The 19,253-nt window shown below is 48.6% G+C and overlaps 1 protein-coding gene across 1 annotated transcript in view; it reads right to left on the bottom strand.

Annotated features, from left to right (window-relative positions):
* Nucleotides 1–16,778, bottom strand: part of LOC146337413 (inositol-trisphosphate 3-kinase C-like) — a 56,069-nt gene extending 39,291 nt beyond the window's left edge. Inside the window, exon 1 of the mRNA XM_084814546.1 lies at nt 16,648–16,778. Within this exon, the coding sequence (XP_084670672.1) occupies nt 16,648–16,761 (114 nt within the window). The 5' untranslated portion in view covers nt 16,762–16,778. The remainder of the gene's footprint in view (nt 1–16,647) is intronic.
* Between the last annotated feature and the right edge of the window lie 2,475 nt (nt 16,779–19,253).

The following is a 19,253-nucleotide window of genomic DNA, read 5'->3' as shown; positions in this document are numbered from 1 at the left end:
AAAAGAAACCAAATGCACAGTTACAAGATGGGGGATACGTGGCTCAACAACACTACAAGCGAGAAGGATCTTGGAATTGTTGTGGATCACAAGCTGAAGATGAGCCAACGATGTGATGTGGCTGCCAAAAGGCCAATGCTCTTTTGGGCTGCATTAGTAGAAGCATAGCTTCCAAATCCCGGGAAGTACTAGTTCCCCTCTACTCAGCTCTGGCTAGGCCTCTTCTGGAGTACTGTGTCCAGTTCTGGGCACCACACTTTAAGAAGGATGCAGTCAAACTGGAGAGGGTTTGGAGGAGGGCAACAAAGATGATCAGGGGACTGGAAACAAAGCCCTATGAAGAGAGACTGAAAGAACTGGGCATGTTTAACCTTGAGAAGAGAAGACTGAGGGGAGATATGATAGCACTCTTCAAGTACTTGAAAGGTTGTCCCAGAGAGGAAGGCCAGGATCTCTTCTTGATCATCCCAGAGTGCAGGACATGGAATAATGGGCTCAAGTGACAGGAAGCCAGATTCTGGCTGAACATCAGGAAAAATTTCCTGACAGTTAGAGCAATATGACAATGGAACCAATTACCTGGGGAGGTGGTGGGCTCTCCCACACTGGAGGCCTTCAAGACGAGGCTGGACAGCCGTCTGTCAGGGATGCTCTGACTTGGATTCCTGCATTGAGCAGGGGGTTGGACTCGATGGCCTTGTAGGCCCCTTCCAACCCTACTATTCTAGGATTCTACGTCTCTACTTCTTACTATGCTGCCTAGGTTTGCCATAGCTTTCCTCCCAAGGAGCAAGCGTCTTTTAATTTCATGGCTACAGTCACCGTCTGTGGTGATCTTGGAGCCCAAGAAAGTAAAATCTCTCACTGCTTCCATTTCTTCCCCTTCTATATGCCAGGAAGTGATGGGGCCAGATGCCATGATCTTAGTTTTTTTAATGTTGAGTTTCAAACCAGGTTTTGCACTCTCCACTTTCACCCTCAACAAGTGGCTCTTTAGATCCTCTTCGCTTTCTGCCATTAGGGTGGTATCATCTGCATATCTGAGGTTGTTGATAATTCTCTCGGCAATCTTAATTCCGACCTGTGATTCATCCAACCCAGCATTTCTCATGATGTACTCTGCATATAAATTAAATAAGCAGGGCGACAATATACAGCCTTGTCCTACTCCTTTCCCAATTTTGAACCAATCGGTTGTTCCATGTCTGGTTCTTACTGTTGCTTCTTGGCCCTCGTACAGGTTTCTCAGGAGACAGGTAAGGTGGTCTGGTACTCCCATGTCTTGAAGAATTTGCCACAGTTTGTTGTGATCCACACAATCAAAGGCTTTAGCGTAGTCAATGAAGCAGAAATAGATGTTTTTCTGGAATTCTCTTGCTTTCTCCATGATCCAGCGAATGTTGGCGATTTGATCTCTAGTTCCTCTGCCTCTTCGAAACCCTGCTTGTACTTCCGGTAGTTCTCGGTTCACATGCTGCTTAAGCCTAGCTTGTAGGATTTTGAGCATCACCTTGCTGGCATGTGAAATGAGCACAATTGTACGGTAGTTTGAACACTCTTTTGCATTACCCTTCTTTGGAATTGGAATGTAAACTGACCTTTTCCAGTCTTGTGGCCACTGTTGAGTGTTCCAAATGTGTTGGCATATTGAGCGCAGTACTTCAACAGCATCATTTTTTAGGATTTTAAATAGCTCAGCTGGAATACTGTCATCTCCACTAGCTTTGTTGCTAGTGATGCTTCCTAAGGCTCACTTGACTTCACTCTCTAGGATGTCCGGCTCAAGTTCAGTGACCGCACTATCATGGCTATCAGGGACATTCAGATCTTTCCTGTATAGTTCTTCTGTGTATTCTTGCCACCTCTTCTTAATCTCATCTGCTTCTGTTAGGTCCCTGCCTTCTTTGTCCTTTATCATGCCCGTCTTTGCACAAAATGTTCCGTTGAGATCTCCGATTTTCTTGAAAAGATCTCTAGTCTTTCCCATTCTATTGTTTTCCTCGATTTCTTTGCATTGTTCATTTAAGAAGGCCTTCTTGTCTCTCCTTGCTGTTCTCTGGAACTCTGCATTCAGTTGGATATATCTTCCCCTTTCTCCCTTGCTTTTCGCTTCCCTTCTTTCCTCAGCTACTTGTAAAGCCTCATCAGACAGCGACTTTGCTTTCTTGCATTTCTTTTTCTTTGGGATGGATTGAGTTGCTGCCTCCTGAACAATGTTACGGACCTCCGTCCATAGTTCCTCAGGCGCTCTGTCTATCAGGTCTAATCCCTTAAATCTATTCCTCACCTCCACTGTATATTCATCAGGGATATGATTTAGGTCATACCTCAATGGTTTAGTGGTTTTCCCTACGTTCTTCAATTTAAACAGAAATTTTGCAATAAGAAGCTCATGATCTGAGCCACAGTCAGCTCCAGGTCTTGTTTTGACTGACTGTATGGAGCTTCTCCATCTTCGGCTGCAAAGTACATAATCAATCTGATTTCGGTATTGACCATCTGGTGATGTCCATGTGTTGAGTCACCTCCTGTGCTGTTGGAAAAGAGTGTTTGCTATGATCAGCGTGTTCTCTTGGCAAAACTCTATTAGCCTTTGTCCTGCTTCATTTTGTACACCAAGGCCAAGCCTGCCTGTTATCCCGGTGATTTCTTGACTTCCTACTTTGGCATTCCAATCCCCTATGATGAAGAGGCCATCTTTTTTTGGTGTTAGTTTTAGAAGGTGTTGTAGGTCTTCATAGAACTGATCAACCTCAGCTTCTTCAGCCTCAGTGGTTGGGGCATAGACTCGAATTACTGTGATGTTGAATGGCTTGCCTTGGATTCGTACTGAGATCATTCTGTCGTTTTTGAGATTGTACCCCAGTACTGCTTTTCCCACCCTTTTGTTGACTATGTGTGCTACTCCATCTCTTCTAAGGGATTCTTGCCCACAGTAGTAGATATAATGGTCACCTGAATTAAATTCGCCCATGCTTGTCCATTTTAGTTCACTGATTCCCAAGATGTCGATGTTCAATCTTGCCATCTCATGTTTGACCACCTCCAGCTTACCTTGATTCATTGATCTGACATTCCAGGTTCCTAAACAATATTATTCTTTACAGTATCGGACTTTCCTTTCACCACCAGACACATCCACAGCTGAGTGTCCTTTCGGCTTTGGCCCAGCTGCTTCACTCTTTCTGGCGCTACTTGGAAACACCCTCTGCTCTTCCCCAGTAGTATATTGGACACCTTCCGACCTGAGGGGCTCACATTCCGGTGTCATATCTTCTAACCTTGTCATACGTTCCATGGGGTTTTCTTGGCAGGAATACTGGATGTCAGGGTGGACACTGAGCCCATAGAATCCCAGAGTAGTTCTGATTCTGAGGAAGAGCAGTCGCTCTGGGAGAGGAGCGCACTCCTCTTTCCCAGGACCAACAGCTGACGGAGATTCCTCTCACCAGCATTCCTAGTTTAGTTAGCAGTCCAGGGAGTGACCAAGCACAGATAGCAGACTTGGTGGATGCGCGACGCAGACGCAGAGAGCGGCGCCAGATGGAGGGCGCGGAAAGGAGGCGAAGTGCCAGGTTGGCGCGCAAACAATGGCTGCGCCCAGAGGCTCCAAGGGAAAAGGGGAGGGACGCTCCCTAGTCCTTAAGTTCAGGGGTCTGCCAGTAATTCCCTTTCAAACGGGGACCAACTGTTCCAACTTAGGGCATAGGTACTGTGCTGCTCAGATCTAGTTGCAATCGGTATAGTTGTTAAGTTGTAAAAGAAGAATAAAGCTTTGAAAGGAATTCCTTTGTCTGTGTCTGGACTTGGCTACTGGTTTAGACAGAGAGAGACCTCCAAGGAGCCCTTGACATTGGAGTGGGTTGCCATTTCCTTCTCCACTCTACATTTTGTCAGAACTCTCCGCCATGACCTGTCCGTCTTGGGTGGCCCTGCATGGCATAGCTTATGGCTTCACTGAGGTACGCAAGCCTCTTCGCCACAACAAGGCAGTGAAGCCTGAGAACTCCTTAATAAGTGAGCAGTGCTTGACTGAACGAGGGACAGCTCAACGGTGCAGAGACCCTGTGAAAAAGGCAAAATGGGAGAGCCCAATGAAAGAGGCCATGCTGGGAGGGGCAAGCTGGATTCCCTGCTACTTGAAGTTCTGTCCCCTTCCAAATAGTCCAGGGGCCAGGGCACTACATTTGAGAGGTGTGGCTTTAGGTGGCTCCCTCTTGCCACGGATGCCTTGAACAGCCATGGGCAAATCAATCTCTCTCTCTCTCTCTCTCTCTCTCAGCCTTAGTTATACATCTGTAAATTGGGAATCCTGCTAGCCTGCCTCATGGCGAGAGAGAAGCAACTGTACACTTTGCACGGAAGAACCGGGTGGCAAAGGGATGCTCCAGGAAAGCAGCCTGGGACTCCCTGCCCAGCAACCCACATGGCAATAAGTCAAGGCGGGCCGAGAGAGCAGTGGCTCTGCACAACCTCGTGGGTCAGAAGCAGTCTTCCTCCGAATACCAGCTGTGGGGGGCTCTGCTTTGCCACCCATGTCCTGCTTGTGAGCTTCCCTGTGGCCTGGGACATGGGGCGCCAGGCAAAATCAGCCTTTGATCTGACCCAGCCTCAGGGCTCTTCCTCTGTTCAGGATCACTTGCAGACAGTCACGCCAGGCAGAACATTTTCCACGGTGGAACATTTTCCAGTGCCTTATTTCTCCACAGAAAAGTTTCTGTTTTGTAAGTTCATGAGTAACAATGAGTGGATGCCAATTGCAAGTCCAGCATGAGGCAAGCTGGGCAGCTCCAGAGGTGCATTGCTTGCTTACCCTTTGCAAGCATGCGAGCAACTGCATGCATGCCGCTGAAAGGCATCGATGTCTCCGTGTGAACTGGGTCTACTAAGAAGCAGCAGCCAGACTGAAGATGCCCCAACAAGCTCCGTGGAAGAGAGGTAGACTCTCGCAAAATCGAGGAGTGGTTGGCAGCATATATCATGCAGAGTTCTTTGGCTTGCTAACATTGATTAGTGTGCCAACAGTTTTGATTACTTTTGTTGTTTGCTTAAATATAAACAATGTTAGGGAAGTACATGCTATGGTCTTTACATTTTTACAAGTTTTCCCTTTAAGAAAAAAAACACAACATGACATTTTAATCACCTTAAATGTGTTTTAACGTTTTCCCTCAAATATTTCAGGTCAAATACTTGTGGTGTATTGGGAGAAAAAATTGGCATGGGATACCTTTTTTTAAGCTTTGTGGCTTACTAAATATAAGTCAAATACACATGCGAAGTTCGATCTCTCTAGGCCAGGGGCTGGCCACATGTGGCCCTGCAGATGTTTTGGCCTATGTCTCCCATCAGCCCTAGCCAGCATAGCCAAGGGTGAGGGATGATGGGAGTCGTAGGCCAAAACGTCTGGAGGCCACAAGTGGCCCACCCCTCCTCTAGGGCATCAGAACTTTTTCTGATGCAAACTGAAAATGTTCATAGAATCATAGAATAGTAGGGTTGGAAGGGGCCTACAAGGCCATTGAGTCCAACCCCCTGCTCAATGCAGAAATCCAAGTCAGAGCATCCCTGACAGATGGCTGTCCAGCCTCGTCTTGAAGGCCTCCAGTGTGGGAGAGCCCACCACCTCCCCAGGTAATTGGTTCCATTGTCGTATTGTGCTTACAGTCAGGAGGTTTTTCCTGATGTTCAGCCGGAATCTGGCTTCCTGTAACTTGAGCCCATTATTCCGTGTCCTGCACTCTGGGATGATGAAGAAGAGATCCTGGCCTTCCTCTCTGGGACCACCTTTCAAGTACTTGAAGAGTGCTATCATATCTCCCCTCAGTCTTCTCTTCTCAAGGCTAAACATGCCCAGTTCTTTCAGTCTCTCTTCATAGGGCTTTGTTTCCAGTCCCCTGATCATCTTTGTTGCCCTCCTCTGAACCCTCTCCAGTTTGTCTGCATCCTTCTTAATGTGTGGTGCCCAGAACTGGACACAGTACTCCAGATGAGGCCTAAGCGGTGCTGAGTAGAGGGGAACTAGTACTTCCTGGGATTTGGAAGCGATGCTTCTATGAATGCAGCCCAAAAGAGCAGTGGCCTTTTTTGCAGCCACATCCCATTGTTGGCTCATATTCAGCTTGTGATCAACAGCAATTCCCAGATCCTTCTTGCTTGTAGTGTTGTTGAGCCACGTATCCCCCATCTTGTCACTGTGCATTTGGTTTCTTTTTCCTAGGTGCAGAACTTGGCATTTATCCCTATTAAATGTCATTCTGTGGTTTTCTGCCCAGCGCTCCAGTCTATCCAGATCACTTTGAATTTTGTTTCTGTCTTCCAAAGTCTTAGCTATCCCGCCCAATTTGGTGTCATCTGCAGATTTGATCAGCATTCCCTGCACCTCCCCCTCCAAGTCCTTAAGAAAAACGTTGAAGAGCACTGGGCCCAGGACTGAGCCCTGCGGTACCCCACTCGTTACCTCTCCCCAGTTGGAGAAGGTCCCATCGATAAGCACCCTTGGAGTCCGATTCTGCAGCCAACTGTGGATCCACTGAAGAGGAACCCCAGAAGCTTGACAGACCCCTCAGCAACTAAAGAGATCCTCCCACCAGGCTGACCTGAAGCCAACGCTCATCCTGCCAAGAGCAACAACAATAGGTGACCTCCCTACCCGCCCTGAGCCAGGCCACCCACCCACATTCGGGGACGGTTGCCAAGTCCCTTCTTGGGCTCAGGCCTGTGCTGCCAGTCATTTGGTCCATCTCTTACCCGTGGGGGCTGGGAAACATGCTCCTCCGCTGGTGGCACCGACATGGCCCTGAAGGCTCCCGTTGCTCCGGGCTGCTGTCCCACTGCAGCAGGGGTGCGGAACATTGTTCCTCCTGAGGGCCAAATTCCATTTCTGGGAAGTTCTCAGGGGCCGCGTTCCAGAGGTGGGTAGGGCCAAAACACCAAAACCCCCACTGCATTTTAGCTTAAAGCTCCTGTTGCCGGTAACCAACCCTTGGGAGAGGCACTTCAACCTTTCAGAACTGCACAATACTGGGAAACTCCCTAACGACTGGTGGCTGGGAGAGAGGGGGCACAGCCTTCTGGGGAGCCCCAGAGGGCTAGATTGGGACTCTGGCAGCCTGAGGTTCTGCATCCCGGCAGTACAATGACAGAGCTGGCGGGGGGAGATATTCCAGGGCCCCGAAAAGCTAGCGTGCAAGTTGAGGTGCCAGCTCTGCAAAACGATTTACATCCTTTAGGTGCCAGCAGCAGACGTGGGGCTGCCAGAGACCAGAGGTGTCCCCAGTCCTGCTTGCTGCAGTCCTCTTCCTGCAGAGCCTGCTCCTCGCCTCCACAGGCATGCCTCCTCCCAGAAAGTCAGCGCACGTGTGTGCGCGCGTACATGTGGAGGTTAAGCCCTGAGAAGCAATCCTGGCTTGGCTGCATTCATCAGCTGGGCTCAGTCTGTCAGGTTCTCCTTTTGAAATCTGCCTTCCAGCAGGAGGGGTAACGCATGTGAGGTGAAGATGAGGATTTATTCCATGAGTCACCTAATGGCCAAAGCTCTCAGGCTGACATACAATAAAAGCAAACAGAATAACAGCACGGATTGCTGCTGCCTCCCTTCTCTCCCATAATGTGGTAAAGTGACAACATCCACTCCACTGGTTTGGGTGGGCAGAAAGAAGCCCTTCTCGTTTGCTTTGGAACCAGATCTCATCTCTCTACTGCACACTGAACTCTGAAAATGTAACCATTTGGGGAGCAAAATCTAACCATTTAGGGCTGCAGTGAGAAAATATAGACTACTCATTTGTACTACATAAATGTGAAGATGTTCACCCAAGGTTGCAAGGGCCCTTTTAAAAAAATCAAAAATTCTTCCTAGTGGGGGATGCAAGCAGATCTCACAAAAGTAGTGTCCTCATCCGCTTGGCTTGCTCACTCCTATAATCATGAACCCTGTGTGTTCCCTTGGCGTGACACAGATGTACCGATATTTTCCCTTCTGTGAGTGAGCTCTCAGGCTGTGGGCAGATGGAACCAGAGTTCTTTGTTTCCAGAGAGTGTTTGAACAACACCCAAATTCTTATAAGAGAGTCAGAAGAGGGAAAATGAAACTCTTCTCACAGCTCATCTGCCTTGGGCCTTGGTGATGCCTTCAGCCTGTCTCGATCCTTCCTTTTGGCCTCTGAAGTCTCGTTTGTTTACATAGGAAAATCTGACCCATGGCAACTTGCAGAAAGATTCAGCCATCATTCCATCAGTTTCTTTTAAACCATCCAAGCCAGTGGCCACAACTGCATTTCCTGGTAGTACCAAACCTACAATCTGCCTGTGTCTTCAGATCTTCTGCAGAGGGCCTCCTCTGAGCATGCTCTTTCACAGAGGAGTATTTACAAAGGGGAGGGCCTTTTTTGTGGAGGTGCCCCAACTCTAGAACACTCTCTCCAAAGAGGCTCAGCTGGCACAGACATGACAATCTTTTGGGTGCCAGGGTTAGGCCTTTTTATTTGCCCAAGCATTTTAGAAGAAATTTTACACTGATTTTATGCTTCAGTCTGTTTTTATTATGCTTAATTTATCACTGTATTCTGTTATGTTTATTTTTTGCTTTTATCATATTGTCTTTATATGTTTGTGTCAATAGCCATATTCACACTTTTGTATACTCTCCTGGAATCCCTTCTAAGAAAGCTGGATAAGAACTGTTTTGAATAGATATTTAAGAACAGTGAATTCCACAAGTTAGCCCCATGTTGCGCACAGACATACTTCTCTTTCACCCCCAACTTGCCATCCGTGAAGTGCAGGGGATTATTAATATTAACTGTAATCATATCAGTGGCCTAAGCAACAGTACTGTTGCACAAACCAACCAACCAACCAACCAACCAACCAACCAACCAACCAACCAACCCATGCAGCCCTTCTCAGGTCTAAAAGTGTGACAGGAAGGCGCTCAGGATGCTTTCTCACAAGGAGCGGATTTGTGCAGCACCACTCTGGGAATTACCAGAAAGTCCCCATCATTTCCTTGCAGCTCCCGCCTAAAAGCCGCAGCAGCACAGTCAGGCGGAGGAATAAGGCAGCAAGCGGGATCAGAAACAGGTCTCTCCAGTACCGGGTTCAGCCTCCACCATGGAGTGAGTCAGCCCAGATGAAAGTCCTGGTTTCGGTGCTACAGAACATAAGGCCAGCGAAGAACGAGTGAAAGCATGAATCAGCCAGGCATTCTGCTGCCTTTGGAAGTGGGGATTATTCATCTGGCAGGAAATGAACTCCATGGCGAAGTGAACAATAATTCCACCTGGAGCAAATGAAGCATCCAGGAAGTTGCTCATGGAGAGCCGGGGAGGGGGGGAGGTGCTGAGGCTCAAGTCTTGTCTGGAAGCCCTGCCCATTATCCCAGACTCGTGAATGTAGTGACACAAAGGGCAGGGAAAGGTACTCTGCCCATGCTCAGAGGCACTCCATGCAACGTAACAACCAGGTCAATATAGACTCCCTGAGAACTTCATGGTTCTTTCCTTGGGACATTGAACAATCCAGGAACAGAAGTTTTAGATCTTTGACCAGGGCAAAACAGGCACAAATTATAGTAGCAGAACCCTGTAATGAAACAAGCATTTCTCAAAACCCTAGTTATGACATATTTATTTTATTTATTTATTGCATTTATACCCCGCCTTTCTCCCTCTCGCAAGGAACTCAAGGCGGCTTACATTCTCCTCCTCCTCACCGTTGTATCCTCACAACAACAACCCTGTGAGGTAGGTTGGGCTGAGAGTCTGTGACTGGCCCAAAGTCACCCAGTGAGCTTCCATGGCCGAGTGGGGACTAGAACCAGGATCTCCCGGCTCCCAGTCCGTCACTCTCACCACTACACTACACTGGCTCTCCTGTATGTTTTAAAGACATACAGGTGTTGTCTTTAAAAATAACGTCTTTAAGGCCCCTTTTCTCCTCTTGCCTACATCAGAGGCTGCCCAGTCTCCCACTACAAATACCATGTGCGTTGTGTACACACACACACACACACACTCACTTCATTCTGCAAGTGCCATAGTTCAGAAAACGCCAACACATGGCAGGAAGGGAAACACTATTTTGTACTCAGGGCAGGACCTGGAAGCCACATTGGTTTCTTAATGTGAAACTACATCAAGAAAAACTCAAGGGTTTAAGAAGTCATGTTGCAGTCTGATTGTGTGGTTTTTAAAGTGCCAATGTCAACTAATTTTTCAAAATATGTACCAATTCTTTCCTAGAACAACAGGAAGAGGAGGAGCAGGGGAAACACTGGTGATCTACTCATTCAAAATTCTTTCATCTCAGTGGGGGGAAATATTGGGTAGTCAAATTTCCCTGTTTGTCTTTTCTTCCTCACTAAGGCTAAGACCTTTGTTTTGAAAAACATGTCCGAAAAACAGGAAAGTGTGACTGCGAACTGACTAGAAGTAGCAAATGGACCAGGATTCAGAAAATAAAGTTGTTTTTACTTTGGTGTTCATCTCTCAGGTTGATGGAAACATTTTGCACATCCATAACTGAGTCAAGGGAACAAATTATTTTGCTCAACATGGGGGACAGAGAGAGGTTGGGAAACAATAAAAGATACCGTTGAGTCATGAACGTCCAGGCAAAGTGAAGGCCTGGCTATTCATTATGCCACCTCCTGGGTTATAATTAGATTTGGTGAATTACACTTTCCCTGATCCTCTGGACTGGAGTCCCACATCATCCATCAAGGTACGACCTGGCAGTGGGAAAGTTTCTCTCTCTCTCAGTCTCAGCCCGCCTCATCTGCAAAGGGTGGAGCCAGGGTGATTTGCTGGCAGTCTTAGGTTGAAAGCTCACCTCCGCCTGGAATTCATTAGGTGGCAATTGGTAGCACACTCCTCTCGGGCTGCATCCCCCACCCCTCCCCAATCTGTGACACGGGGTGTGGGGGGATGCAAGCCCAGCCCACGGGGTGGTCTTATTATTATTGGTTAGTATTATATAAAAACGTGGCCACAAGGTTGTTCTGACAGTGAAAAAAGTATGTTGTATTTTAAGAGCACAGTAGAAGTTATTAAACAGTTTTGAAGACTTGAAAACCTACTTCCATATTTGCCACACACACACAGACAAACACACACATCACACACACACAACCTGAACAAACCCAAGAACTTAAGGACTTGAGAAGCAAAAAAAAAAAAAGCACCTTTCCTGGAACTCCATGCCCCGCTCCCCCTGTTGGCTTCTGGAAAGGAAAAAAACCTCAAGATGCAGCTTTTCCTGTAACTGAGAGCCAGTGTGGTGTAGTGGCAAGAGTGTTGGACTAGGAGCTGGGAGATCTGGGTTCTAGTCCCCACTCAGCCATGGAAGCTCACTGGGTGACTTTGGGCCAGTCACACTCAGCCCAACCCACCTCACAGGGTTGTTGTTGCGAGGATAAAATGGAGAGGCGGAGGATAATGTAAGCCGCCATGGGTTCCTTGCAAGAGGAAAAAAAGGCAGGGTATAAATGCAATAAATAAATAAATAATTTGTTCAGAGGGTTTTGCTGCTGTCTCTGAATGGTAATTTGTTGTTTGTTTTCGTCTGTTTACATGTTTTGTGTGCAGTGGTTTTATTGTGATGATGTTTCTATTGTTAGTCTCCTCAGGAATCCTTGTGAGGAAGAGATGCAAGTGGGAGATGGGGAGATTCATATTTATATAGAGTGGACTGGATCTGTTTTGTGTAGTATCACCGGTGTTGCACCAAAGCACAGCTTGTGGAGGAGCTCACCTGGGTCAGGGCTGGGGTGACAGCCACATTGCAATGACAGGAGCTCACATCCCAGCAAACACCTGTGTGACCATGTCTCAGGCACCATGCTCAAACAGAGTTCGGCCCCAACTCGTGGGGAAGCCCCGCCTGGGCTCCAGTTGGGGAGCAGCAGCGTGGCAGGTCCCTCCTGGGTCAGGTGACAGCAGATCCATTTCTGCCACAACAAGGCAACTGTTGGCTCAGTCTCCCACCATGGGCACTTTCAAGTAATTCACGTAAAGGGCAACCACAAACATTTGTGTACTGGGCTCATCCACCCCACCCTGCTCCTTGCAACATGCAAAGCAAACAGAAACTCTCGGATGTCCTGTCTTTGAAGGGCTCCTGCAGCTGGTCTCTCTCTCTCTCTCTCTCTCTCTCTCTGTTGACTGGTATGATTCAACCCTCTTGCTATATCATGCTTTGCCTTGCCCATCAAATGCCATCAGGGATAACTTGCTTCCTCCTGGGTCGAATTCAGTCCAGTTGGTTTAGAACTGCTCCTTGCACCTAATAGCCAGGGGTGTTGACCAACCTTTGCAGCTCGATGATACAGACTTCAATCATATGCCCATTTCTCTCAAAGTAAATTCCACAGAGTGGGGTTTCCTTCTGAATAGACACATATAGGATGGCACTGGCAGTCTCTTGATAAAATTAGGTTAATAAATTCAATAAATAATAATACTGAGTGCACTGTGTGTATCTCAAGTGTCAAGGTGCCTCAAACTGCTTCAGTAACCCACAACAGCCCTATAAGGTAGACCATCTAATCAGCATCCTCATATTTTCAAAGAGGCATCCACCTTCCTTCCTCCATTTCTTAAAATATTAATACAGCAATGGCTGAAATGTGCTTAATAACCCAATACTAACAGGCTTACTCAGAAGTAACTTCCACTGCCTTGGAGAGGATTTGGTTCCAAGTAAGTTTGTAGAGGATTGCTATCTAATAAATACTGCCATTTAAGAACAACAAAAAAGCTCTGCTATTTGTTTATGATGGTTATGCTCTCTCTCAATGCATGACATTTTAAGATCGGATTTTACAGCATGGTCCTATACATGCCTACTCAAAAGTAAGTCTCCTTGAACTTAGTGGAGCTTTATTCCCAGAGAAGTGGGTATAGAATTGTAGCCTTGCAGTGCAATCCCACAAAATGTGGTCCACTGGAGAAGGAAATGGCAACCCACTCCAGTATTCTTGCCAAGAAAACCCCATGGAACGTATCACAAGGCTAAAAGATATGACGCCGGAAGATGAGCCCCTCAGGTCGGAAGGTGTCCAATATGCTACTGGGGAAGAGCAGAGGGTATTTCCAAGTAGCGCCAGAAAGAGTGAAGCGGCTGGGCCAAACCCGAAAGGACACTCAGCTGTGGATGTGTCTGGTGGTGAAAAGAAAATCCGATGCTGTAAAGAACAATATTGTTTAGGAACCTGGAATGTCAGATCAATGAATCAAGGTAAGCTGGAGGTGGTCAAACATGAGATGGCAAGATTGAACATCGACATCTTGGGAATCAGCGAACTAAAATGGACAGGCATGGGCGAATTTAATTCAGGTGACCATCATATCTACTACTGTGGGCAAGAATCCCTTAGAAGAAATGGAGTAGCACTCATAGTCAACAAAAGGGTGGGAAAAGCAGTACTGGGGTACAATCTTAAAAATGATAGAATGATCTCAGTACGAATCCAAGGCAAACCATTCAACATCACAGTAATTCAAGTCTATGCCCCAACCACTGAGGCCGAAGAAGCTGAGGTTGATCGGTTCTATGAAGACCTACAACACCTTCTAGAACTAACACCAAAAAAAGATGTCCTCTTCATCATAGGGGATTGGAATGCTAAAGTAGGAAGTCAAGAAATCACCGGGATAACAGGCAGGCATGGCCTTGGTGTACAGAATGAAGCAGGACAAAAGCTAATAGAGTTTTGCCAAGAGAACATGCTGATCATAGCAAACACTCTTTTCCAACAGCACAAGAGGCGACTCTACACATGGACGTCACCAGATGGTCAATATCGAAATCAGATTGATTATGTCCTTTGCAGCCAAAGATGGAGAAGCTCCATACAGTCAGTAAAAACAAGACCTGGAGCTGACTGTGGCTCAGATCATGAGCTGCTTCTTGCAAAATTTTGGCTTAAATGGAAGAACGTCGGGAAAACCACTAAACCGTTCAGGTATGACCTAAATCATATCCCTGATGAATATACAGTGGAGGTGAGGAATAGATTTCAGGGATTAGACCTGATAGACAGAGTGCCTGAGGAACTATGGACGGAGGTCCGTAACATTGTTCAGGAGGCAGCAACTCAATCCATCCCAAAGAAAAAGAAATGCAAGAAAGCAAAGTGGCTGTCTGATGAGGCTTTACAAGTAGCTGAGGAAAGAAGGGAAGCGAAAAGCAAGGGAGAAAGGGGAAGATATACCCAACTGAATGCAGAGTTCCAGAGAACAGCAAGGAGAGACAAGAAGGCCTTCTTAAATGAACAGTGCAAAGAAATCGAGGAAAACAACAGAATGGGAAAGACTAGAGATCTCGTCAAGAAAATTGGAGATCTCAAGGGAACGTTTTGTGCAAAGACGGGCATGATCAAGGACAAAGAAGGCAGGGACCTAACAGAAGCAGATGAGATTAAGAAGAGGTGGCAAGAATACACAGAAGAACTATACAGGAGAGATCTGAATGTCCCTGATAGCCATGATAGTGCGGTCACTGAACTTGAGCCGGACATCCTCGAGAGTGAAGTCAAGTGGGCCTTAGGAAGCATTAGTAACAACAAAGCTAGCGGAGATGACAGTATTCCAGCTGAGCTATTTAAAATCCTAAAAGATGATGCTGTTAAAGTGCTGCATTCAATATGCCAACAAATCTGGAACACTCCACAGTGGCCACAAGACTGGAAAAGGTCAGTTTACATTCCAATTCCAAAGAAGGGCAACGCCAAAGAGTGTTCAAACTACCGCACCATTGCGCTCATTTCACATGCCAGCAAGGTGATGCTCAAAATCCTACAAGCTAGGCTTCAGCAGTATGCGAACCGAGAACTACCGGAAGTACAAGCTGGGTTTCGAAGAGGCAGAGGAACTAGAGATCAAATCGCCAACATTCGCTGCATCATGGAGAAAGCAAGAGAATTCCAGAAAAACGTCTATTTCTGCTTCATTGACTACGCTAAAGCCTTTGATTGTGTGGATCACAACAAACTCTGGCAAATTCTTAAAGTGATGGGAGTACCAGACCACCTTACCTGTCTCCTGAGAAACCTGTACGAGGGTCAAGAAGCAACAGTCAGAACCAGACATGGAACAACCGAGTGGTTCAAAATTGGGAAAGGACTACGACAAGGCTGCTTATTGTCACCCTGCTTATTTAACTTATATGCAGAGTACATCATGAGAAATGCCGGGTTGGATGAATCAGGGGTCGGAATTAAGATTGCTGGGAGAATTATCAACAACCTCCGATATGCCGATGATACCACCCTAATGGCAGAAAGCGAAGAAGATCTAAAGAGCCTCTTGTTGAGGGTGAAAGAGGAGAGTGCAAAACCTGGTTTGAAACTCAACATTAAAAAAACTAAGATGATGGCATCTGGCCCCATCACTTCCTGGCATATAGAAGGGGAAGAAATGGAAGCAGTGACAGATTTTACTTTCTTGGGCTCCAAGATCACCGCAGACGGTGACTGTAGCCATGAAATTAAAAGACGCTTGCTGCTTGGGAGGAAAGCTATGGCAAACCTAGACAGCATAGTAAGAAGCAGGGACATCACCTTGCCGACAAAGGTCCGTCTAATCAAAGCTATGGTTTTCCCAGTAGTAATGTATGGCTGTGAGAGCTGGACTATAAGGAAGGCTGAGCGCCGAAGAATTGATGCTTTCGAACTGTGGTGCTGGAGAAGACTCTTACGAGTGCCCTGGACTGCAAGGAGGTCAAATCAGTCCATCCTAAAGGAAATCAACCCTGAGTGCTCATTGGAAGGTCAGATACTGAAGCTGAAGCTCCAATATTTTGGCCACCTAATGCGAAGAGAAAACTCCCTGGAAAAGACCCTGATGCTGGGAAAGACTGAAGGCAAAAGGAGAAGGGGACGGCAGAGGATGAGATGGCTGGATAGCATCACGGATGCAATGAATATGGACTTGAGCACGCTCCGGGAGAGAGCGCAGGACAGGAAGGCCTGGCGTGCTGTGGTCCGTGGGGTGACGAAGAGTCGGACACGGCTGAACGACTGAACAACAACAACAGTGCAATCCCACGCATGTCTATGCAGACGTAGTCCTGCTGAGTGCAACGGATCTTACTCCCCGGTAAATGTGGCTAGGATGGCAGCGTCGCTATGAAATCTGCTTTGCCCGAAGACGCCCGACGTACGCAGGGGCAAGGCAGGCGCGAAACGCCCGATTCCGTTCCCGAGAGACAAAGGAAGAAGCAAAGGTCGGCCGGGTTTTTCAAGCATGTTCCAAGGAGGCCTTAAAAGAACGTTCTTTCAAAAGATCATCGGGAATCGGGCGCAGGGTGCAGACTTGGGCACACTTACTATCAACTGCCATGGGATTTACTTCCGAGTTAACACGCAACAGGATCGGGCCAGGAGGCTGCGAGCTCCTGCACGGATCCAACACCGCGCTGAGCATAAAACAAAGCAAGCCCTGCAAGAGCCAAAATAGTCCATGTTTACGCAGAAGCCCCTTCGCAGCCTTACGCTGGGGGCGAGCCTAGCCGGACGCACCGGGCCCCTCACTCGCGACGACGCGCGCCTCGAGCTCGGGCTGGCCCGCTGCAGGCGCGGATCGCGCGCGACGCCGCGGGCTCGCATGGGCTACTCGGGCGTGGGGGGCTTCCCAGCCACCTTACCTGCCCCTCGGGCTCGTCCCCGGCGGCGCTGGAGCCGTGATCGGCGGCGAGGCGGGCCTGCCCGGCCGGCGCCCCTCCTGCCGCCGCCGCCGCCGCCGCCACGTCCAAGCGCATCGCCGCTGCTCGACCCCGCCGCGCCGCCGCCCTGCGCCTGAGCCGAGCCGAGCCGGCCCGTCTGCCGCGCTCCGCCCCGGGAGGTGGAGCCGCCGCCGCCGCATCCTTTGCGCGCTCCAGCGCCGCGCGTGGAGAAGCTCTGCCGGGCGCTCTCTGCGCTCGCCTCCGCCGACTTGCGTCCAGCGGCGCAGCGAGGGAATTTAGGGACTCAAGACGCAGCCCTTTGCACCTCCACACAGAGAAACGCCCTACAGCTCCTAGCACCCGCCAGCCAGCAATGCTGGGGATCGTGGGACTTGTTTCTGTGTCCTCCCTTGTGACAATACGGGGCCCCAGGAGGCCACCCCATGAAGCTGAATGGCAGGACGCTCCGGGCAGACAGACGGGAGTGCTTCTTCGCACAGCGCGAAGTCGAACTGAGGAATGTGCTGCCCCCAGATGGAGGGATGGCCGCTGATCGGGGCAGCCTTAAAAGGCGATGAGACACAGCCAGGCAGGACTGGGCCACCTGTGGCTACTAGTCCTGATGGCTCTGGTAGCGGAGGCAGTCTGCCTCTGGGTACTGGCTGCTGGAGAAGGTGAGTGGCAGGGTGCTCTTGCGCTCATGTCGTCCTTGTGGGCTCCCCGGGGAAGCCTCTGGTCAGCCATGGTGGAAACGGAACGCTGAACCAGACGGACCTTGCTCTGAGCAGGGCTCTTCTTGGGTTCTTAGGGGTTTTATGATTGGACCAGGAGACCTGGGCCCTCAAACCCACCCCAGCCACTGCGTGCGGACTTGGCGACCCGGCAGACTTGCCGACCCGGGGCCAGCCACTCTCTCGGCCTCCTTGCAACATTCCTCCGTAGATGGCCCAGGGCGACCCACGCCTCGGAGGGGGGTGTCACCTGCTCTTCCTCGCTTGGTGCTCTCTTGCGCCACCCCTCGCGTGTGTCGGCAAATGCGGTGTCAGCAAAGGTCCCCTGACACGCACCCTGGGAAGCACAGGCGCCCTGTGTCTTGAGAGGGGGATCCTCGCAGCATGGAGCCGGGTGAGCCCAACACGCCACCTCCTTTCCTCACAGCACATTTTGAGATTTTGGGACAATGTGCATGCCACAAAATCAGTGCCCAAATATGCCTTTTCTCTCCAGAAAGCACAATTTGTACATCTAGAAAAAATGCCACATCATGACTCATCTCCCAAATACCCTGTTTTTGTACTGCCGACATTCAGTGTACACAGTTAAGAGCCTTATGGCAAGGCTGACATTTGCTGTGGCATCAGCTTCTGTGTGACAGAGTCCAGCTCGTCTGATGTCATGAGCTCCGGCCCTCCAGTGACTGATGATGATTCTGTTTTTGTAATCAAAAATACACATAGTGGCTCATAAAAATTATAAAAATATACAGGAAAATACACAATACAAAACAATACTCACATGCTACCTGGGTTTGGTTTCCTTTTAATGAGAGCACAATGGAGACAGACAGAATCATAAGTCGAAGTTCTGGGTCCCCATGCAGAACTCTGTGCATATGTATTGGCCCCAGCAGCGTAACCAAGTCACCTGTAGTGTTAGAGGGGCCTAGAGATCCATAATGCCTTGCTTAAGTTCATTGTTAATGCAATTCCCTTGCTAGTAAGCCTCTGAGCATGTGCAGATGAGTCAAAAGGCCAATAACAGCCCTAGCACATTCCATAGTAATGAGGAGAGTCTCTTATCACTCATGTGCCTGAGAAGTAGAGGTTGTTTACCTTAAAGCTACAGGTGGCTGTGCTGAGAACTAACATGTATGGTATAAGACCCACTGTACCCCATGGCTCTTGGTTCAGAGAAGCTGTCTGATCCAACCACTGGGTACACCTGTGTGCTGTAAGTTACCCAATAAAGTCTCCTTGTAAGTAAACCTTTGAAGCTGATTTATCACTATCTTGGCACCTCTAACCTAAGAGTTCAACACCCACAGCTGGGGCAACACAGCATCCTGTGATACGGAGCGGTGCTGCTGTGGCTCTTGAACAGGTTATAGCCAGAGCACAAGACAGAGCAGTAATGGTCCCAGGAGAGGCTCTCCAGCTGCTGAACCACGAGATGGGGTGCTCTCTTTCTTTAACCCCAAATCACAGCAGCCAGAGTCCAAACTTTTACCTTACTTCCCGAATCCAGAGCAGTTACAAACCAAGTAGGGGGCAGGGGCAGGTCTGCCCCAGAACAGACTTGTCACAGGGAACCAGGGCCACCATTTCCTTCCCCAGTGCTGTGACAGCCACTGAATTCTCTGCCTGGCCATTGCACCAAACGTAGGTGCCTTCTGAGCATCCCTTTCAAGCTATAATTTAGGAAAGGACTCACCACCACCACCACCACCCCTTGCTGCTTTTTCAAACCTGACACCTTCAGGGAACACTCTCAGCAGGAACCTGTCTGTCAAGAAAGCCCTGCGCATTCCAAAGACCACATGGGCAGTTTGGGGTGGGGGTCCTCCTCACTCTTGCTTTGTATTTTAGTTG

This window comes from Heloderma suspectum, chromosome 10 (genome assembly GCF_057233095.1).
Source record: "Heloderma suspectum isolate Gila_16-S chromosome 10, 16-S_ref, whole genome shotgun sequence".
NCBI lineage: Eukaryota > Metazoa > Chordata > Lepidosauria > Squamata > Helodermatidae > Heloderma > Heloderma suspectum.
This window is presented reverse-complemented; position numbering and strand designations above follow the sequence as displayed.